This window comes from Sciurus vulgaris, assembly GCF_902686455.1.
Source record: "Sciurus vulgaris genome assembly, chromosome: 3".
NCBI lineage: Eukaryota > Metazoa > Chordata > Mammalia > Rodentia > Sciuridae > Sciurus > Sciurus vulgaris.
In genome coordinates this window covers 154,455,206-154,478,272 of record NC_136463.1, presented here as the reverse complement: position 1 = coordinate 154,478,272, position 23,067 = coordinate 154,455,206, and the positions used below count along the sequence as shown (strand labels likewise).

At 41.7% G+C, this 23,067-nt stretch overlaps 1 protein-coding gene across 2 annotated transcripts in view; it reads left to right on the top strand.

The window, feature by feature from the left end:
- Nucleotides 1-489: 489 nt before the first annotated feature.
- Nucleotides 490-23,067, top strand: part of MPP4 (MAGUK p55 scaffold protein 4) — a 44,373-nt gene continuing 21,795 nt past the window's right edge. The window contains exons 1-11 of one of the 2 annotated variants that reach the window (XM_079130599.1): nucleotides 490-5,740; nucleotides 6,539-6,660; nucleotides 9,106-9,183; nucleotides 9,724-9,804; nucleotides 10,921-11,052; nucleotides 11,649-11,730; nucleotides 13,986-14,071; nucleotides 15,339-15,410; nucleotides 15,841-16,037; nucleotides 18,897-18,961; nucleotides 20,140-20,157. In XM_079130599.1, coding sequence (XP_078986725.1) covers nucleotides 5,539-5,740; nucleotides 6,539-6,660; nucleotides 9,106-9,183; nucleotides 9,724-9,804; nucleotides 10,921-11,052; nucleotides 11,649-11,730; nucleotides 13,986-14,071; nucleotides 15,339-15,410; nucleotides 15,841-16,037; nucleotides 18,897-18,961; nucleotides 20,140-20,157 — 1,135 coding nt within the window. In that variant the 5' untranslated portion in view covers nucleotides 490-5,538. The remainder of the gene's footprint in view (nucleotides 5,741-6,538; nucleotides 6,661-9,105; nucleotides 9,184-9,723; nucleotides 9,805-10,920; nucleotides 11,053-11,648; nucleotides 11,731-13,985; nucleotides 14,072-15,338; nucleotides 15,411-15,840; nucleotides 16,038-18,896; nucleotides 18,962-20,139; nucleotides 20,158-23,067) is intronic. The other variant, XM_079130598.1, reaches the window with a different exon arrangement.

The window sequence follows — 23,067 nt, the reverse complement described above, 5'->3', positions numbered from 1 at the left end:
ATGAACATGTAAACTTTGTTTTTCCTTCTCGTTATTTCCTAAACAATATGGTATAACAACCACATAGCATTTGTATTGTGTTCAATACTATAAGTAACCTAGAGATGATTTAAAGTAGTGCAAAGGTTATATGCAAGTACTATGCTGTCTTGTAGAAGGGAATTGAGCATCTGCAGACTTACATATTAACAGGCAGCCCCGGAACCAATGATGCCCCACCCCTGCCATCCCATGGGTACTCCTGTGCTCCCTACTATAGCTCTGATCTGAGAATCAAGTATGGGCTAGTTGTTAAATTCAGAACAGAGGCTTGACAGGACAGACCTGAAAGAGCTGTTTTTGATGGCGCTGTTTATTACTGGCAGAAGAGTCCCATTGTTTTTCCACCAGAACATGAGAAAAGAAGGCTAATGGGTTAGTTTACTCCAGGTACCTACAGGTTGGGTTGTTTTTTTTTTTTTTTTTTTTTTCTCATTAAAATAAAAATGCCATCTTCTGTTGTAAAATATCTGTTATTTTGAAATAGTTAACAAAAATAGTGTTTTGTTTTGTTTTTTTTGGTGTTAACTTGTGGCAATGTAACAAAATACTAGGTGAAGGTTGGAAATTATATAAATTAAATGTTTTAATCTAAGGAATATTTTAAGATTTGTGGCCGGGGAGGCTTATGAGTTAGTGGTTAGGTCTGTGGGTGGATTAAATCAAAGAGGATGTGCAGAGGTTTTATTTAGAGCAGTGAGGTGACTTTGGCAGCTAATAGCCCACTAGTTTTTCCACTCAAGCTTTTGTCTGCATAGGAGCAACATTGCATATTCAGTCTTGCAGGTAAGATACTGCAAATAATCCTCGATTACCAGAGATGCCTTCTGTAACTGTCTAGCCTGTCTGTCCATTTTTTAATAGCTAGATGTAATCTGGATAATCTAATTCAAATAGTTGAGTTTCAGAGCAACTCAAATATGGAGAATTTTATGAATTTGGAAGAAGAGGTTCTGCTTTGAGAAGTCATTTCTTAAATATGGAATAATGAGTTGTCATGGAGCTTGAGTAAAATTGAGCATTTGTCCCCAGTCCTAAACAACAGCATGTGACTCAGGAAGCCAGCCATTATCATAGGGACCATTTCTCATTAAGTTCTTCAAGTGTGTTTTTAGGGCTTGTCAGATAAAAAGCATTATTTTGAAAAACGAAGCATAATGGAGTAGGAGGCTGGATCATGGAATAGTAGTGCATTTTAGGAAGCTAATAGAAATACTTTAAAAATAATATTTTAAGACACATGTCTTTGGACTTAGGGACAGTACTGCAGCTTCTAAGTCCATGACAAGAACTGGTTATTCATGTGTCACTTAATCACCCAGAATTGCATGTGGCTTGGTATGTACTTCCTTGCTGTTACAACCTTGAGTTCTCATCCTCAAGACAGCAGGAACAGGTAAGCACCAGCTGATAATGTTGGTGCAAAAGTGGGAAGCAGCAAAGTAAGGGCGAGGCCTCTGTCCTTTGCCAGGTTCCAGCACCTTCCAGGACTAAGCAAACAAAAGGGAACTTTTGATTTTACTACTCATCAACTCTACTGTCTCTCTTTTAATGTCAGTTTCCTTATCTGGAAAATAAAAGAGTTGTATTTTATTTTTTCTAAGATGCCCATTGGCCCAATTTTAAAGTCAGATAGGAAAGAAGGTTAAGATCAGTATAACCAGGCCTTGTGCAGTTCAGCCGCTGCCTTACATCTCAGAACAGGTCCCCAGCTGCTCTCTGACTCTGGGGAAGGGAGCAGTCATTTACTTCCATGTCTCAGCCTCAGGTTTTGCTAACCCATTGCCAATAGCATCTCGAAATACTGAGTGCTTTCTACAGCCCTAGAGCTATTGGAAGTGAAAATAGAGCATGAACAACACAAGAAAGGTCTCTGCTCCCTATATCTACAGACACATGAGAGGGAGATGGACACTGAGCAAGTTCGGGAATAAGAAAACCAGGAAGAATAATAAAGACCACAAGGACAATAAATCACAGTCATTTTCTTAGCTACCTGTAGGGAGAAGAGACAGTTTTCTGGATTTTTGTGAATTTTGCCTAAGATTGGGTTGCCATAACAAATTTCATAGGTGGCATCAGTTAAACAACAGAAATGCTCTCAAATTGAGAGGCTGAAAGTCTGGATCAGGGTGTTGGCATTGTTTAGCAAGGAGTTCCTGACTTGCAGATGGCTGCCTCCTCGCTGTGAACTTGCATGACAGAACAGGCTCTCTCCAGAGAGCCCCACCCTTATGACCTCATCTAACCCTCATTATCTCCAAAAGCTTCCATCACCAAATCGCATGTCACTATAGGTTAGGACTTCAATGTATGAGTTAGAGGAGTGCAAAATTCAGTCTATAGCAAATTCTCCACAGTAACCTAAAAATGACCAGGCAAGCAGTTTTCAGAATTCTAACTTGTAGAGATGAAAATTACTGTTTATGCCTGTATGACTGAGAGACTTTGTCAAAATGGGCCTTTTAGAATGTCAGTTATCCAGGTAGTCCTTTGGTTGGCTGTAGATTTATTAGAAGCTTATTTAAATAATTAAAATTCTCTATAGAAATCTCCACCTATCTATGAAGCATAGCCTACCTATAAATCTCCTTCAGAATAAATTCATAACATAAGTCAGTCTCCAGTGCCCCTGTCTGCTGAATGGGTAGGCCTCATTCAGCATGTTATCAGTTAGGCATTAAATATGGAAGAAATGCAGTTCATCTTATGATGTGCAAACAACATTGACTTATTTAATCTGTACTGTTTCATCAAGGACGGATGATTTGTGGGACACCCTAGGCTAACAGGTTTTAAGAAGTTGCCTGGTGTGGGCTCCATCTGTCAAGTATGACTTCAGCGTATCTGGCAGACCATCCATTTCCCTTTTCAATTCTCTCCCCTGAACGTTCGCCCCTCTAGGGAGGAAAGTGAGTCTTATTTGCAACTGTTGTGCTAAATAATTCAATTGAAGCTCTAAAAGCTTGGGAGGTTTAACGTGGCTCAGCTGGGTCTCCAGTGAGGCAGGTGAGGGAAAGGCACAGATATTGGTGGAATCTAGTAAAATACTTCAGTGAGACTGGAAAAGAATGTGTATGGGAAAGCAGCTGAAAATTCCGTGGGCATTTCTGAATTGTTCTTACTGCCATAGAATTTAGAGACGACATAATAATGACCTTTTTTTCTTTTAGATAGTTTTCCTGGCTCAATCCCATAATTGATTTAGTGTCTTAGTGGTTCACAGCCCAATCAGATTCAATATTCCAGTCTCAACTAATTTTAAATGCTTCTTTTAAAATATCCTAATTCATTCTTTTTTATCCTACTATAAGAAATGTTATCATTGTGCTACCCATATTGCCTTGGTGCTTTCCATTTTGGTACACTCTGGGCCAAGAGCCAGCACCTGTCCTTGCTATCTGAAAGTCTACCTGGAGTAGATGGAAAAGCCAGAAGGAACAGCCCTCAACCAAGGACTGGCAACATTAGTGTCTAAATACCTCCATTCCCATGACACTTCTTACCCCATGGGATTACCATCCAGTTGCCCACTCCTAGTTTGATAACACACTTGTTTGATAACACACTTTTTAATGACTTTTGTTTTCTTCCCTGCCTTTATACCCTACTCCTCTATGGGTATTTCCTGGGGTCACTTTACAAATACATTACCTGCCCTAGAGTCCTTGCTTGTTGATCTGGGGAAAGTCAAACCAACAGGCCTACACTTGAATTTGGGGGAAAAAAATCCACATAATGCCCTAATAACAATTAAAAGGACAAGGTAATAACAGTTGATCAAGCCAGGAATGGTGGCTCATGCTCATAATCCCAGCAACTCGGGAGGCTCAGGTAGGAGGATCATAAGTTCAAAGCCAGCCTCAGCAAATTAGTGAGGCCCTAAGAAACTTAGTGAGACCCTCTTTCTAAATAAAAAATAAGAAGGGTTGGGAATGTAGCTCAGTGGTGAAGCGCCCTTGGATTCAATCCTTGGTACTCTCCCACCGAAAAAAGAAGAGCTGATCATAAGGCATTGCATATTTCAATATGTAAATAAGTGATACCAGCACATCAAAAGTTAAAAGGAACTGACAACTATTTGAACCTCCACAAAAATCTGCACAAAGGATTTGACAACTTTGAATCAGGTGCAGATGCAGCCTAATAGTGGTGCACTATAGTGATTTCCTGTGTACCACAAGCAGTATTAATGACCTGATTTTCTGAATTGGTGGACAGCTTGGTAAAGGTTAAAGCAAAACCAAGTAAATTAATTCCTCAATTATAGTGGTAGCACTCCATCAAATTCAATGTGCAAAAACTTTTGTGTTTATATGTAATGAAAAATTGGGTTCTAGGTAATGATAGGGTTTTATTTTTTGGTCTTTTTTTTGCAGTGACATGGAAGTCCAGTGGGACATCTGAAAATTCCATGGGGCTTGAGATGATTTCTTATTAAGTAGGGAAATCTCTAAGAAACTTTCTCGAAGAGCAGTGTGCATGTTCCCTCTGCCCCTATTTTCTTAATCCTTTTCCGTCCTGCTGACTGAAATGTAGACGTGGTGGCCAGAGCTTCAGCCACATGTTGGAGCCCATGGATGAGAACCATCTCACACCTAGGGTGGGGAACAGCAGCTGGAAGTAGCCGTTCCCTGAGGACTTCGTGGAGCTAGGCTGCCAATCCTGGATTGTCTCTGCCTCTGAACTTTCACATGAGCAAGATAAAAACTACTCTAAGACATTTATTTTGTGCTTATCTTTCTTGAAATTAAACCCACCTAAAGCAAAATAGAAAATAAATATTAAGCGTTTCAAATAAGTTGTTAAAGATGCATTGAATCTGATAGGGCTGTCTAGGATTTAGATAGACCATGGGGTTGAGCCAAGAAGGCAATCTAGAAAAACATATTATTATGTTGTCTGTAAATTCTGAGTCTGCCTCGGCAGTAATCCAGAGCATATGAATTCAGGTAAGTCTTCTAACTGCATTGTACAATTGTGATCAGTTATTATTTTTTTTAATGAAGAACCATAAGGTACAAAATAAAAATCGGGGCACGTACGTGTGGTGAGGCCAGGGGAGACCTGTCGGAGCTTTGAATGATGGGTAAAATCAATGAGGCAAATCAGTGGAAGATAAATATAAACATTGCCACTTGCTGAAAAAAACAGGGGGGTGGATAGTGGGAGTACTTTTTGAAATAGTAGTTTGCTCTTTCACACAGCTGGTAATGGTTAATTTGCCACAGGGCAAGACTGCATTATATTTGAGTATTTTTTAGAAATTTTAAAATTTGTTCTTTTTAGATACACCTGACAGTAGAATGTATTTTGATATGTTATACATACATGGTGTATAATGTATTCTAATTAGAATCCCATTCTTGTGGTTGTGCATGATGTGGAGTTTCACTGGTGGTGTATTCATATATGAACATAGGAAAATTATGTCCAATTCATTCCACTGTCTTTAAGATCACATTTTATTTGATGTGTACCCAGTGTGTGGCACAATAAATGGCTTGCTCAATAAATGCTGTTGAAAATATATTCCTGCAGGCGTGTGGCCAGTGTGATTGCGTGAACTCTGTTTATGATCCGCTTCCTAGTGCCGAACTCCTTTTGGAAGCTCTGGCAGGGAGGATGATACAGTCAGACAAAGGAGCAGATCCACCAGACTGGGACAGGAAGCTCTCCACTGCAACCCAGCCACGGAATGGTACGCGTCGACACCAGGGTTCCCTTGCTAGACCAGAAAGGCCACATAACATCACTTAGACACGGGATCCATGCACTGGCAGAAATTCTAACAGATTTACTGTCACCCCCACAGTGAACTTGCTGTACACTTTCAGTCAGCCTACTATAACTGCTAGTGGTAAGATTGGGAGCAATATTCAAGGCAGAAAGGAAAGAAACTGACATGGTAGATCAGACCCACCCTCCTACCATCCCACAACGCTTTATGTAAAATTGAGAACTGCACAAGTTGTTCACATTCAAAATATCACTAAAAAAAAAAAAAAAAAAAAAAAAAAAAAAAAAAAAAAACCAGAATTTTTATAAATACACTTGTGGGGAAAAATATCAAGCAATCACTAAAACCTACTTAGACTTTTTACTCAGTAGAATACTGAGATTTGTATTAAAACCCTATTGGGAGTTAAGAATTTTTCAGTAATACTTTCAATAAGAATTTTCAGGAAGGGTAAAAACAAAGGACTCCATGTTTGAATGTGAGAAAGAGGACCCAGGAATTTAAATCACAGGCTAGTAAGATGAAGGAGGGGGAAGCAGTCACATTACTCATATGATATCTTCTGAGTATTATGAGCTGTTTTATCTGTTAGCCACAACCCTGTAAGAAATCCAGCATATTCTCATTGGGTTACAAGGAAACTGGTTTCTGGATGGCCATGGGGCTTTCAGAAGTTGACCCCATGACCAGCTGCCTTTCACATATACAGACCTTTCTGGCCTTCCCCACCCACCAGTCTCTGTCCTTTCCCTTTTCTAGGCCTCTCCCAAATCTTGAGGCATGTGCTGCAGGAGCTGAGCCTGTTCTATAGCCGAGATGTGAACGGAGTGTGCCTCCTGTACGACCTGCTGCACTCCCCGTGGCTGCAGGCCCTGCTAAAGGTGAGCACTCTGTGGCTTGCAAGTCTTTGCTAACTGGCTGGGTAAAACTACTCCCTTCGTCCATTCAGGCTCTGTAACAAAATGCCACAGCCTGGATAGCTCATAAGCAGCAAAGTTATTTCTCACAGATCTGGAAACTGGGAGGTCTAAGATCAATATGCTGGCAGATTTGGTGTCTGGTGAGGAACAACTTTTTGGTTCATAGAAGGCCATCTTTTTGCTGTGACCTTATATGGTGGAAGGGGTGAGGGGGTCTCTTCTGCCTCATTTACGAGGATGCTAATCCCATTCTTGAAGGTGGAGCCCTCATGACCTCATCCTCTCCTAAGGCACCACCTCCTAATACCATCACCCTGGGGTGCGGATTGAAACCTCTGCATTCAGGGTGGGGGTCACTTTCAGACCATAGCAACTACTTACCCAGTGGCCTTACTTGTCCCTTGGCAGGAAATTTCAACATGAAAAAAGTTCTTAGAAGGTTGTCCTCAGAGAAGTTCCTTTGAAAGGAACTGAAATAGGTGGAAAAGAATATGGCAGCTCCTTTCTTTTCTGCCCTTGTGTTAGTCAGCTTTGCGCCACTCTGACAAGATACCTGAGAGAAATCAACTTAAAGGAGGAGTTATTTATTTTGGTTCATTTCAGAGGTTTCAGTCCACAGTCACTTGACTCTGTTGCTTCTGGGTCTGTGGTGAGGCAGAACATTGTGGATGAATCCATTGTTGGGATTGGAGCCCTTGTGATCTAGTCTTCTCCCAAAGGCCCAGCCATTAACACCACTGTCCTGGGGACCAAGCCTTCAGCACATGAGCTGAAGATCAAGTCATAACAGATCCAAGCCGTATCAGCCCACAACTCTTTTTCTTGCAGAGGGCCTGGGGTCACAAAGCTGCCACAATGGCCATTAGAATCACCTTATCAGTTATTCTTTTTTTTTCACATAAGGGAGTTTATTAAGCAAACAGAGTGTCTTCCTGCAGGGTAAGAGAGAAAATGAAAGGAAAAGAGAAAGAAAAGAGAAAGGGCACGCGCTAGAGTGTGGAAAGCAGGGAGGAGAAAGAAAATGAGTCGGGGGAGAGAAAGCAAGAGAAAAGATCATATCAGTTATTCTATAATCATTTGTCCTTGAGGTCAATCCTGGAATATATACACACACACACATAATATATATGTGTTTAAAAAATTATTCCTCTTTATTAAAATTGGGAAATAAGACATCCATGTTCATTTTGGATATCTTAACATCTTCTTACCCTAGGTTTCTTCTTTTTTAATTCGGCTAAATTTCATGCACTATGTAATAGGCAATGCTACTACTATAATTTTGTTTTTCTGAACAAATCCTATTATTAAGAAAAACCCTCTTGAAGTTATTTTCACGTGGGTGTTTCTCTTAAGTGTGGGTTGTGGTCCGTCTCAGGATGCATGCTAATATTATATTCTTTAAAATTGAAGCGGCAACATCTTTCACACAAACAAAGAAGTTCTTGCCTCGCTTGTTCCAAAGCCCTTGGTGTCGAGCAGGCCTTACCCTCGAACCAGCTAAGACGGGAGTGTGGTTTCCTCATGGGTGTTGTCCTTGCTGCCCACTTGGCAGGGCTTTGTGCTTTGTGCTCTAGCATCCATCCATCAGCCTTGATCATTTCCAGGTGCACTGAATGCCGGTCTCTAGGGAGAGCCCGGGCAGCAGGATCATCACAGATCTGGTGGAAAAGGCTGGGCTGAGCTGGCCCCTTGGGCCTTGTTTCTCCATGTCTAAGAAAAACTCAGTTCCTCAAATAAAATTAAGAACTGAAGTATGGAGCTTGGCTTTATCCACTCAGCCTGACCCCTACATCCTGTGTCAGAAAAAAATTCCTAAGGATCCGCAGAGATGAGGTTGGAATTTTTTATAAATGAACTTGTACTGGAAAAATAAGGGAGGGATGTAAAACAGCCCCAAAGATCAGAGCAGAGGACAGATAAACATACTGTTCCTAGGTCTCTTCTTCAGGACCCGGGTTGGCCTTTCAGAGTCACACAGCTGGTTTCCCTGCACACAGAAATCCTCACAGGTCTCTGGTCCCACAGAGCCCCTCCCTTGAGATACCCCATGTGCATCATGTACCAATCCCTATTGATCTCAGCCCTGGAAAATTTACTTTTACTCTTGTGTAAGAAGGGTCAAAATTTGGCTTTTTTTTTTTTTTTTTTTTTTTCCCCAGTAAAATTGCTTGGAAGTTCAGTTGACTTATGTCAACCAATAATTAGGACGCTGGACCCATGACTTGAGTTCATTTCTCTTTGGCAAACTGGAGACACCCCTTATCAAAGACCAACTCACATCCTGCTATTCAGCTGCTTGCGTGGTTTCCCCCTGGCTGTTTCTTTCCTTCGAGAGTCTTAGATCCAAAATGTGAATGGTCGTGTACGTTATTAACTTCAGTTCTCCACCTCACCCATCTGCAGGTTTATGACTGCCTCCAGGAGTTTAAAGAAAAGAAACTAGTTCCCGCCACACCCCACGCACAGAAGTTATCCTGCGAGGTAAGGGGATTTTACTCTACAGAATTCTGACGGATGTCACTTTTCCTCTAGTGCTTTTTTTAAGCAAATTAAAGGATCTATTGGAAAAGTCTGAGAGATGATCATGCATATTATAATTGTTTTTAATTGAACTTTAGTGAAGGAGATTGGCTGGATATCTCCCCAAATTAATCACCCCCGCATTTTTAGTATGTGTCCATCATTTCTCTCTTTCCCCCTAAGTTTTAAACTCTGTTTACCCTGTATAAACAAACTAAGTTATAGTAATGATTCTCCAGTTTCTCTCTCTAGCCTGGACCCTTTCTCTGAACTCCAGTCTCAACTACCCAACTGTCTCTTCCCTGTATGACACAGGTGTTTAATGTACACTTCAACCTTAAAACGTCTCTAACTGACTAATGACTAGGCCCTGATTTTAAAGATGAAAAAGAAGGCTCCAATTTCATGTTAATCAGTGAAGCTGTTATCCAGACTGGGTGGGATTGACTAAGTGGTGAAAAAATGTTAAGAATTTATCACTTATGCTTTTCCATGAATCAGGTAATAGAGCTGTTACGTGACATCCCTAATTCCCCTGAGATCCAGGAGCTAAGACAAATTCTCCAGGCTCCACACTATAAGGCAAGTGCTTGCTAAAATAGATAAGGTATGCCATCTGGCACACAGACAAGGCTGGGGAGAATGACTAAATGGGGTAGAAAATGTGCTCTCTGAACAGATGTTCTATTACTATACATAAGTGACCAACAGATTGCAGTTGAAGATGTGGGATTCAGTTTTGTCAGTCATAGAGCCTGTATTTATCAGGAGGCATCCAGAACTTTCCATGGGGTCTTGTTTCCCCTACAAAGCAATCATTCCTGTAAAAATTCTGGGAGGCGAATCAGAGGAGCTTCTAGTTAACCTCCACACTTTCTTTCCAACTTAGGAATGATTTAAATTTGGGGTATAGTGTGTGAAGATATTTGGAATATACAGTGCAATGAGGATTAACCCCCATGAGGGTCTGTATGAAAAACATTTTGATTGCACAACAGAAATCTTCTCTTAGGACTTACAGATTTTGAGATCACTTTATCAGCAAATTGCAACTTTAAGAGAAGGACTACATTTGGAGCCCTGGAGTTCAGGGTTCACAAGACAACCACGGGTCATCACATACAGCAGCACAGCCTACATGGAGAACTTTCCTTTGAGTTCCAACTAAAGCCTGTGTCTACCAGTGTCAGTCAGGCTGAAGAATGGCAACAGCCTCCCACCTGGTGAAATGAAAGTTTGGGTAGCCATTAGAAGAACTCTCTGACCACACCCTAAATCAGGAACTAGTTTTCCTCATTCTGTTCCACATGGGCCCTTGAGTGTTACTAACAAATTAAACTCACTAGATGTTTTGATTACTGTCCTCATTCTGCCTTCATTAGATAAAATATCATACAAGTTGTTTTGTAGACCAAACTCCATAGGAGCGCTTTGGATTACTTGGGCTCCGAGGAAATCAGAATGTGGTGGAATAACTCATCTTCCCAAAAATGAAAGAATATTCAACATTGCTTAACCTCTCGGTGCCTTGTTTCCTTACCTCTAAAGAAGACTCACTGGGAGGATTGACTTGCTCAGAACTGTGCCTCTGTGTGTTGGCTTTCTCCGCCGAATGTCTCGTGCAGTGTAGAGTTACCATCTTCTAGGGGCATGTGTCCCGTGAGTGACATTGGTTCACCTTTCCTTCCCTGTTCCCAGGCCTTGCTCAGTGCCCACGACACAGTAGCTCAGAAAGATTTTGAGCCCCTTCTTCCTCCGCTGCCGGACAATATCCCTGAGAGCGAGGAGGCGATGAGGATTGTTTGCTTGGTGAAAAACCAGCAGCCCCTGGTAAGGAAGTCATGCCATCTTTTCCTTTAGGACCATACCAGGGCTAATCCAATAGTCACCTGGGCGGTATGCTTGTCGGTGGCGTGCACAGGGCAATGGTAATGGTACAGTGAACTGTCTGATTTTGCCTGCGATTTTAGACACATGGCATGTTATGAAGTTTTTGCTATGGAATGATTTCTGCGTAGCATTTTTTCCTTTTTGACCTGTGCTTATATTTAGCTCAGTTCCAATGCACTTGCCTAAATTTTGTCCTTTGTTAATGGGAAGCTCAGTAAGGCATTGATTTGATTTTCAAGGAGTAGTCCTTACAGTTGGGTTGTTATCATGGGAACTTTCTTTATCTTTGGAGGGATCTAAATATTCTTTTGTGTCCATGTGATTGTATGGCAACCTCACAAGGCCAAGGTGGAATGGACTGTCCTTTGTTGATGGCCTGGTGTCACTGACAGGCTATGGGACACTGTGCGGCTCCTCTCTCACTGGTTGGTATAAAGATTCTTGTCTGAAAGGCCAGAGCTGCATTGATTGAAGGAAGCCACCAGAAAAGTGGCCATGCTAGATAAAAGAGGGATCCCATTTTATTTTCTCTCTAGGGAGCTACGATCAAGCGCCATGAGATGACAGGAGACATCCTGGTGGCCAGGGTCATCCATGGAGGGCTGGTGGAGAGGAGTGGTAAGCAAGAGCGGCAGGGTACGAGTGTGAACAGAAAATCAGAAAAGCCTTGATTGTGTGCTCTCTTTTCAGAGGAGCCCTCTCTCCTAGCAGGTCAGGGCTTTTATAAGTTCCATGGCTTGGATAGAGCAGCAAAGAAAGAAGGAACAGATATTCCAGGAAAATCCCACTTCCCTCCTTCCATAAGTCCCTCCCATTCTAGGCACCATATAAAAGCTCTCTCAGTTTCCACTCTCATCGTAGCCTAACATTATCATGACATTTCATAGAAGAAACAGAGGGTCACAGAGATGAAGTAACTCACTTGATCAAGGTTACACAGTTTAAGTCAGGATTCAAGTGCCTGATTCCATATTCCCAGCTTTTTGACCTTTCTGCTTACAAAACGATGTAGCTCTTTTCCATCTTGATATGCCTTCTGTTTGCTCTTTCTACAGTGAAGCGCGTTTTCCTCCTTTCACTGATGTGCTTCTGAAATGAGTATTTCTTCACCTGCCGCCTCATTTCCAGGCATCCGCAGTTTCCCAGAAACCACTTGTGGCTTATACCCCAACATCTTTCTGGCAAATACTGAGGAGTTCCCAATTTCTAGGTCCCTGGGGACCCCTCCCTCATCCTCAGCCTCGTTTTTCCTGCTGTGCCACATTTGCCATTAACACCTTTCTTGACATCTTGTCACCCTTGGTTTCTTCTCTGTGAGGTCATGACAGTTCCCCTGATTAACTCATATTTCTCAAGGCTTCATTCTCTTTTCCTTTTTTTTTTTGGTACCGGGTATTGAACACAGGAGCGCTTAACCACTGAGCCCCATCCCCAGCCCTTTTTGTTTTTTATTTTGAGACAGGGTCTTGCTAAGTTACTTTGGGCCTTGCACCAGTGAACCTCCTGCTTCAGCCTCCTGAGCTGCTGGGATTACAGGCATGCACTACTATACCCGGCTCCTTTTTTTTTTTTTTTTTAAATTAACACATAATAACTATATCAAGGAGGTACAGCGTCATAACCCAATTCATGTACACATGTGTATTGATCAGATGGGGGTAATTTGCATTTCCGTTTCCTTAAAGATTTATCATTTCTTTGTGTTGGGAAATTTTGAACTCCTCTCCTCTAGTCTTTTATAAAATGTATAATAAATTGTTGTGAAATACAGTCACCCCCTACTGTGCTGTAGAGCATTGGAGCTCTGTTTGGGTACCTGTTGTCTAACCTCCCTCTGCTCCTGCTTTCCCCTGTCCTACCTAACCTCTAATGTCAAGGTCTAATATTTTTTTTAGAATATTTTACCAAACCTCTGAAAAAAATTCAATGAAATATCTTTAATGCACAACTAGGAATATATTTCTTTTTTTAAAAAAATAAGAATAGCTGACCCTTTAATGGAGCTACATCATGAGTTGAATAGAAATATTCAGTATTTAGAGTCTGCTTTGGTCAAACCCATTTCTTCCCAGTCCTAGATTTGAATAAAATCATTATATTTAGGGCTGAGTTGGTTGATACATCAAAATTAATCAACATATCGACATTTTTTTCTATAACAGAAAATTGTCTTTATGCTAGTGGATTCTTTTTTCTTAAATTTGTTCTAATTAGTTATACATGCAGGCAGAATGCATTTTGACATATTGTACCCAAATGGAGCACAGCTTCTCATTCCTCTGGCTGTACATGATGTAGAATCACACCAGTTATGCAATCACACATGTCCTTAGGGTAATAGTGTCCAACTCATTCCACTATGTTTCCCACCCCCATACCCCCTTCCTCCCCTCACTCCTCTCTGCCCTATCCAAAATTCCTCCATTCTTCCCTAGCACCCCACCACATTATGGATCAGCATACACATATCAGCCTTTGTTTTTGGGGAATGGCTTATTTTGGCAAGGTCTAATCTTAATCCCCGAATTTCTCCACATTTCTCTTCTGAAAATACCCTCACACGCACACCTCTTTCTTTTATCATTTATTCATGACCATGACATTTTTAATTTTAGTGCTATTTCTTACAAATGCTCTGCTCCATTTTATATCAGATTAGCAAAAATAAAAAACATCACCACTAGCATTGGAAAAAAGGTAGAAAATTGGCATGCTCACAGATTTCTATGCTGGTATAAGTTGAAATAAACAATTTGCTTTTTATTTAAAATGTTTAGAGGATGGTTGGGCTAGTGAGTTTGCTTATAAATTTAGAGATGGCAACCTCATTTTTTTCTTTTTCGCACCTTTTCTTTGTGTTCCTGTTTGCCTAGGGCTGTTATATGCTGGAGACAAACTGGTGGAAGTGAATGGAGTCTCAGTTGAGGGACTGGACCCTGAGCAAGTGATCCATATTCTGGTAACTGTCTTCTCTTTGTTCTTTGTTCATGACTTAGTGAAAAGCTGAAGCACTGGGCCCATCAAGCCTAGGAGTGTGCACTGTAATGTGGTGAGATTTGGGTCCCTCTCGGCGGCTTCCTGTCTCCAGGCCCACAGATCTTGTCTGTTGCATTGCAGTTCATTAACAGTCCTCTTTACCCCCAGAAATTCTGGCCCTGGCTGGGAAATGCCCCCACTAAACTGCTCTTTAGGGAACCATTAGGTCCCCAGCTCAGGTCTCCAGTCACCTGGTTTCTCCATTGGAAACTGAGCCTGGATGGGCAAAGTGAGGCTATGTAGGAGAGCTTGAGCCTGAGCACACCACCGCCGCCTGCTCTCCTCATTTTTTTTTTTTTTTTGGCAGTGCTGGGATTGCACCCAGGGCCTTGTATATTCTAGGCAAGTGCTCTACCACTGAGCAACCACCCCAGCCCTTCCCTAACACATTTATGCAGCTGGAATCTGCTTGCCCTCTTTCTCTGGGGCAACTTTGAGGGGAGAAAGAAGTCCCTGTGTGACTAGAGAATATAGGGAGGAGGACATCCTTGCTTGTCCATGCCCATCTTCTTTCACGGTTGGAGTTGGGGATTCATAATCTGATTCTATGAGCCTTTGGTCTCTCTTAAATTTCCATTCCCACCTCTTAGCCCTTTCCCTGAATCACAGTCCAGCATTAACTAGCCAAAGCAACATGGCCCCATCAATCTCCCCAATGCACACCCCAACTGTGGCACCTGAGATTGGTTACTGTATAGTACATGGACCAGTGATTCTCAAACTGGGTACCTGGGGAACCCTAGGCTTGCACAGTAATGGTTTAGAGACTGAGAGGAGGAAAGATATAAAAAGGTTACAGTTACAAGATTCTGTGTGGCACATAAGGTGCCACAAAGGAAGTTTGAAGTACTCTAAATCACAGACATGAGGAGGGAAAGTCAGACAGGGCCTGTGGGAAGGAAACCTTGCAGAGTAGGGTGTTTCTGTCAGCACTGAGATAGAGGGCCCCTGGGAAAGGGCGTGGATTCAGCAACCAGTGACTCCAGAGCCCTGCAGCAAGACAGATGCACAGCCAAACGGATCCCTAATTTCTTTTCATTCCTGGATGGTGACTGCTGCTGAGTCTTGTGAAGGTTACTACGGGGGATGTCACCATAGTCCTGGACACCTTTAGCTGTGACTGCACCTGCCAAATTCCAGCCATCCTGCTGACTCCATGACTTGTCCTTCTCCCCCATGTCATTTTCTAGGCCATGTCTCGCAGCACAATCATGTTCAAGGTGGTTCCAGTTCCTAACCCTCCTGTGAATAGTCAGAAGATGGTAAGAGCTTACCGAACCTTCAGTCTTTGCACACAGTGAGTCCCCAAATAATAACACTGATTCCACATGATGTATCACATCCCTATCCTCTACACTGTTCTGGACATGTGTCCAATACTGGGCTGAATACTTTTCAGTACTGATGAATTAAGAGACAAATGAGTAAAGACGCACAATAAAAGGAGATGGGGTGCCACAAAGTTAAGAAGTAACCTCAAAAATGATGAAAATTTGAGAACAAACATTTCAGAGCAGCTATTCCTCCAGACACTTTTTTTTTTTTTTTTTTAAACAGTACTTAGTTCAGGAGACTTTGGTGAGGGTGGAGATGAAAGATGGAACCACTGCGTGGAAGAGGGAAAGCAATTTTAAATCTTGACAGCCAAAGGACAAGGCTCTTCTGATGGCACCATTATGCACCTGCAATCAGGTTTATGTTCGAGCCATGACGGATTACTGGCCACAGGAGGATCCCTCCATCCCCTGCATGGACGCTGGATTGCCTTTCCAGAAGGGAGACATTCTCCAGATTGTGGATCAGAATGACGCCCTCTGGTGGCAGGCCCGGAAAATCTCAGACCTTGCTGCCTGTGCTGGGCTAATCCCTTCTAACCACCTTCTGAAGAGGTAAGTAAGGTCATCCTTCCTGGACTCAGAACTGGGCCATCAGGAAAGACCTGGGCCAGCAAGTTTCTGTTAGTGAAATTAACATGAAATAAAGAGGACAAACATGCACACCCAGCTTATAAATCCAAATGCCAATTTATTTATTTTTTTATTGTTCTATTTAATTTATTGATGTACTCTAAGCATCTTAAATACTAAGTGAACCAGAATAATCGTATCAGATGGAAAAGAGAGAAAAGTGTTTGGGAAACCAAATTAAACTTAACAAGTGCTATGGTCTAAATGTTTTGCCCTCATTTCCAATTCATGTATTGAAACTGAATTCCCAAGGCAATAAGATGAAGAGGTGGGGTTTTTAGGAGGTGATTGGGTCATGAGGGTCAATCCCTTATGAATGGGATTAGTGTCCATATAAAAGAACCCAGGGAAGAGTCTTGTTTTCCCCCTTCTACCAAGTGAGGAATAGCTCAAAGTTGCCCTCACCAAATACCACATGTGCTGGTGCCTTGAAAACCAGACCTTCCAGGCTCCAGAACAGTGATAAAATAAATTTATATTGTTTGTAGACTATCTAAGGGGCTTGGGAATAGCTCAGTTGGTAGACTGCTTGCTTTGCATGCACAAGGCCCTGGGTTCAATTCCCAGCACCACAAAGAAAAAAAAAAAAAAAAAACTATCCAGTTCATGGTATTTTGTTAAAGAAGCCTGAACTAAAATAAAAAGTATTAATCTTTTGAGGCTGAACTGAACCCTCAGCTACTGAATCTCAACCCCTGACCCTCATCTCATGCTGTGAGATTTGGTGAAATCACCTAGGGAGTGAGTGAAAATAGAAAGATGAGGTTCAAGCCTCAGTCAGTGTTAAAGATCAAGAAGAAGAAAATGAACTAGCAAAGGAGAAACCGTTGAGGCAGAATGAAAGTTCAGATTGTATGGTGTCCTGATCAACTCTATGGATTGCTGCCGAGAGGTTTGGGAACTGACGGTGGATTTAACAATATGGAGGTCATGGATTTTTTTTTTTTTTTTTTTTTTTTGGGTGCTGGGGATCGAACCCAGGGCCTCGTGCTTGCTTGCAATGCAAGCACTCTACCAACTGAGCTATCTCCCCAGCCCTGGTCATGGATGATCTTGATGCAGCAATTTTAGTGGTGGGATGGGGCCAAAATCCTTGTTAGAAAGGTATTTGAAGAAACTGAAGACAATAAGCATGAAAAATGTTTGGGGACATTTTGGTATAAAGCAGAGTAGAGCAATGGAGAAATATAGAGAGGGAGGAAAGTAGAATTATGTGAGAGAATTTTTAGATGGGATGAATAATATTAGTGGAAAATCCAATAAGGGGAATTTTTTTTAAGTCACAGGAGAAAGGATTGCTGTTGCTGAGGTCCTTGAACAGACAGAAGGAGATACGCTCTAATGTTCAAGAAGTGGGGTCATCCTGATATAGGATCAGAGATGGCTCATCCATAGGGCTAGTGACAGGAGAGAAGGGCACAGCTGGGAGTGGTGGGAGAGTGTGAAATGGGAAGCAAAGTCATGAGCTAAGAGTAGGGTGGGTAAGGAGATGCTGAGAAGGGAAAGTGGAAAAGTTTCTATGAGAGCTGGAGAGTAAATGAACTAGGTCAATATAATATGATTGGCATTAAGGGTCCACTTAAGGTTAAAGGTCACCAATCTGAAGTACTTCAGGTCAGTTTCTGGGCTGTAGGTCCAGATTAGACAGAGGGCTAGACTTAACTGCAAATCAAGAAAGGGGATAAGAGAAGTGATGGACCATGGCATTTAAATTAAGGAGGAAGATGAGGAAATTAAGCAGGTACGGATCCATAAAAAGTAAATCAGATTGATAGTTTTAGGTCCCTATAGGGTCAACAGATAATTGGAGTTTCAAAGATGGGAGGTGTTAATAAGAAAAAAGGATACCAGAAATTGAAATTATGGAGAGATTAGTTATTGGTATTGAACAGGTCTACTTTATGATACTGGGAGGCAGAGGCTGAGGGAGGCTGAGGGAGGTCATTGAAAAAACAAACAAAAAAAAAGATCAAGAACCAGAGAAGCCAGGGTGTCAGAAGGGGCATTTATATGCTTAATAAAACTATTGAGGATTACAACTGAGCAGTAGGAAGAGCATGGGAGCAGCCAGGAGTGATGGGGGATGATGTTCAAAGTGGGGGCTCTTAAGGAAAATGGAAATTGATCTGGAAAGGGCAGTGAGGACAAGGACACACTGCACTCCAGGCACAATGGAAGGGCCATGCACAGTGGTGTGCTGGAGCCCTGCCAGGAGCTGTTTTAGTCAGCTTTTTGCTGCTGTGACTAAAGGACCCTACCAGTACAATTATAGAGGAGGAAAGGTTTATTTGAGGGCTCACGGTTTTAAAGGTCCTAGCCCACAGAAGGCTGGCTCCCTTCCTTGGGGCTCCAGGTGAGGCTGAACATCATGTTGGAAGAGTGTGGTTAAGGAGAGCAGCTTGCATGGTGGTCAGAAAGCAGAGAGACTCCACTCACCTGATACAAATATATACCCCATAGCCACATCCCCAATGCCCATCTCCTCTAGCCATGCCCCACCCACCTCCAGTTACCACTCAGTTAATCCCATCAGGGATTAAATCACTGATTAGGTTAAGGCTTTAACCCAATCATTTCTCCTCCAAACCTTCTTTCGTTGTCTCACTCATGAGCTTTTGGAGGACACCATATCTAAACCATAAGAGGAGCCCTTTGGGGCATCTCTGCTCACATCCATGTTTGGTGCAGTCATTAGCCACTGCGCAGACACTGACACTACATGACTTAGCTCTGCTTTCAAAGCAGAGTCTTTCAAAGTCTCTGCTTTCTCTTTTTGCATAGGAAACAACGGGAATTCTGGTGGTCTCAGCCATACCAGCCTCACACCTGTCTCAAATCAAACACATGTAAGTGTGGTCACCTCAGACCCAACAGGTGCATCTGGGGAAGCCTGCTCCCTCTCTCCAGGGTGGACTTCCTGCCCAGGAGAGGACCTCTGAATGTTCCCACTGCTCCAAATAATCTCCTTGGTTGATGGTCACATGTGCTTTAGATGACTAAACAGGGGGCCAAATTTTTCCTAGTGAATGCAGTTTGTTGCTAGACAATACTATTCAAATGGACGTAGGGGAGTGGTTAGTAAAGAGATCCATGGTGGCACTTGCTTGGGAACTACTTATGGTCTTAATAAAGGGGGCCATGACAGTGGGAGGCTGTCCTAGGACGGGGCAGAGGCCAGCTGCAGTCTGCAGAGTGAAGCCCTCAGAAATGACCCTCAGGTGGCCCCTTGGAAAGGACTAAGGAAGGGAGGGTTCACGGGAGAAACTACTGAAAGTAGTTTACACCACCCTATTAGTCTCTTCACACATTCCTGAGTACAGAAACCAGGTCTGGAGCCATGACTTAATGGGGTACCTCTCACAGGGTATGTTTCTGATGGAGTGTGATCATATTTTAAACTACTAGGTTATTTCTTTTTAACTATTGTAGATGAGGCTGCAATAGATATTATTTTATATCTTCAACTCTGCTTAAATCTTCCCATGGAAGAAAAGAAATCTCAGGGACAAGCTACTAAAAGAGGTATAGGTAGTTTACTCAAGGGTGTTGAAATATTCCTGGTCTATGGTAGTTTGCAGGTTATTAAGTTATTTACTGAAAATGTGTTTGTTGTCATCTGCATTTCTTTCCTTCCCTCTTTCCTTCCTTCCCCCTTTCCTTTTCTTTTTTTGCTTTCTTCCTTTCATTCAAGATTTGAGTTCCTAAAAAATGCTGAACTAAGAGCATTGATACAGAAATGAGTCGACTGTGACCCTCATACAACTTATTGGGATGAAAGGTGATGGGAGTTGCCAGAAGCAGGGAGATTCTCATTTCTAACCAGGCTCACAAATGTGTTGGTTTCTGTGAGGTGGTCATTTATCATTTGATACTGAATCTCCACTGAATTTCTAGAAGTTCAATTACAATAATGTTGGCACTTTGCTTTCCTTAATGTAAATTAATCTGCAAGATGAGAGCATAAACCATTGTGTTCCTTTTTTTTTTTTTTTTTTTTTCTGCTTCGATCATTTGTCTATACCAGTGATTTCTATGGAAGAAGGTAAGACATTTGGGGGTTGGGGAGAGAAATTTATATCCAAAGTCTCCTAGAAATTTCTTCTAGTTTTAAAAATTCACTTCAATTCAGTTCAGCTATTTTTTAAACCTCCTATGTACCTAGTAGTGTGCTAGCACACAAAGTATAACTATCCTAATGCTGAGAGGAATCAAGGAAAGAGCAGTAACATTTATACACAACTCTGAGTCTAACACAGTACATGGTAAGAACTCAGTAAGAGTTGTGAAACTAGTCAGATATTTTGTTTCAACTGCCTTTGATGTGTTTTATAAAAAACACCCTGCAGAGAATGGGAGAATATCATTACTAGCTACTCTTCTGACAGAGGATTAATGTCTAGAATACATAAAGAACTCAAAAAACTTAACACCAAAAAACCAAACAACCTAGTTAATAAATGAGCAAATGAATTAAACAGATACTTCTCGAAGAAATACAAATGGCCAATGAGTATACAAAAAATCTTCAATACCATTAGCACTTAGGGAAATGCAAATCAAAACCACACTGAGATTTCATCTCACACCAGTCAGAATGGTAGTCATTAAGAATGCAAACAATAATAAATGCTGGAGAGGATGTAGGAGAAAAAGAAACACCTTCACACTGTTGGCGGGACTGTAAATTAGTACAGCCACTATGGAAATCAGTATGGAAGCTCCTCAAAAGACTAGTCAAGGAACCAGTGATACCACTTCTCAGTATTTACCCTGAAGAGTTAAAGTCATCTTACTACAGTGATACATGCATGCCCATGTTTATATCAGCACAATTCATAGTAGCCAAACTATGGAATCAGCCTAGGTATCCATCAACAGATGAATGGCTAAAGAAAATGTGGTATATATACGCAATGGAGTCTTATTCAGCTATAAAGAAAAATAAAATTATGTCATTTGCAGGAAACTGGATGGAACTTGAGACTATTACGTTAAGCCAAACTCAGAAGGTCAAGGGTTGTATATTTTCTCTTTTATGTGGAAGCTAGAAAGGAAAAAGGAAAAGAAAGCAGGGAGTGGGTGGTGGTAGTGGTGGTGTGGATCTCATGAAAATCAAAAGGAGAGCAGTAGAGTAAAGGGACTAGGGGATAGGAGGACGAAAGGGAGAAGGGAAGTGCTGGGGAGTGATAGTGGCCAAATTATATTGTTATATTGTGTGCATGTATGAATATGTAGCAAAAAAGTCTCATCATTATGTACAACTATAATGTACAAATTAAAAAAGGGGGAAGAGAAAAAAGCAAACAAAATACACTGCAGAGAGACTGCAATTATTATCTTATGGATGAAAAGATTGAGGTTCAGAAAAGTCAAGAATGTTTGTCAGAAGTTGCAAACAATGTAGCTTCCATCTTATCTGAATGGCCCTGCATCAGGGGGCAAATAGGACCTTGAGTGATTACCTCCTTCCTTGTCCAGGTCCAATCATCCAGATAAGGCACTATGATGACACACACACACACACACACACACACACACACACACACACACACACACACAAGCAAAAAATCAAGATGTTCTCTGTTTGTGGAGAGAGAAGAGAAGAGCAATACTCTTAGCCGGCATGCACCTCTCTTCCTTGGAATGGGAAAGGGAGACCTAGAACTACGTGAGAGGGATCTTTGAAAATTTATCTGTCAGCATAGGCTCCAGCCTGTGTGCCCCAAGGACCAGGAGTGGCGTATGACACGGGCAGGGGACCAGAAGAAGGTGGAAGAGGGCCAAGTCCAGGGTTCTCCTAGGTTTGTCTACCGAAGGCCACGTTGCCAGTAGCACTATGAAGGTCAGGCTGGCTGTGACCCTTGAGAAGGGGTGTGACTCTGTGAGCTGTCTCTTAGCGTGAACTGCCTAATGAGATAGCACAGACTGGGTGCCTGAACCACAGACATTTAATTTCCAGTCCAGGAACCTGGAAGTTCAAGATCAAGGTTCCATCATGGTTGGTTTCTGATGTGGCCTCTCTTCCTGGTATGTAGACAGCCAACTTGTTACTGTGTGCTCATGTGACCTTTCTTAAGTGCGCGCTTGGAAAGACAAATATTTAGTGTCTGCATCTGCTTATAAGTTCTTTTGGCTTTGGGCCCCAACCCAAGGACCTCATTTTACCTTAATTATCTCTAAAAGGTCCTATCTCTAAATACAGTCATATTGAGGGCTAGTGCTTTGACATATGAACACAGTGGGGACTAATTCATTCCATAGCACCCAACCTAGCTTATTGTAGAACTGCTGATTTGGGAGAGTGAAACCAGTGCCCCTATCCTAGATCCCAGAGTCACTGTCAGAAGAGCCTCAGGGATCCTTGCGTGATTATTGGAGAATCATTTCTGGTCTCTGTACCTTTGTTGTAAAACAGGAGTGACAATTGTCATTTTTATTTGCTTTCAAAAAACCATCTAGCTTTGTCCTGGGAAAGAATGAATTCACTGTTGTCACCAATGGCTACTCTGGAAAATAATCTCTAAATGAATAGAAGGGATTGAATGATGGGGCTGAATATCTCAGCTCTCTCACTTGTTTATCCGTGCCCCCTGTGTCCAGGAAAGTGTTTCTTCTTAAAATTTATCACGTTTCATATTTTATTTAAAAACATTAATGAATGGTGTGGTTTTTATGAGAGTGGTGATAAGTGTTACTTCGTAATATTACAGCTTGTTACTTAGACTTTGTATTTTGGCAACATGTATAAATCTCACTTATTAATCCACTGTTTGTTTTGAGCATCCTGGAAGTGCTGGGCACTGTGCTAGGCAAAAGATGTATAGTGCGGAAAGAAAAAAATATCTCTCAGGAGGCATTTTAAAATCAACTATTTTGATATTCAAAAGCAAATTCAAATTAATGAATAATTTATCATGTACCTACTATGTGCAAGGCACTGTACTAAACTCTG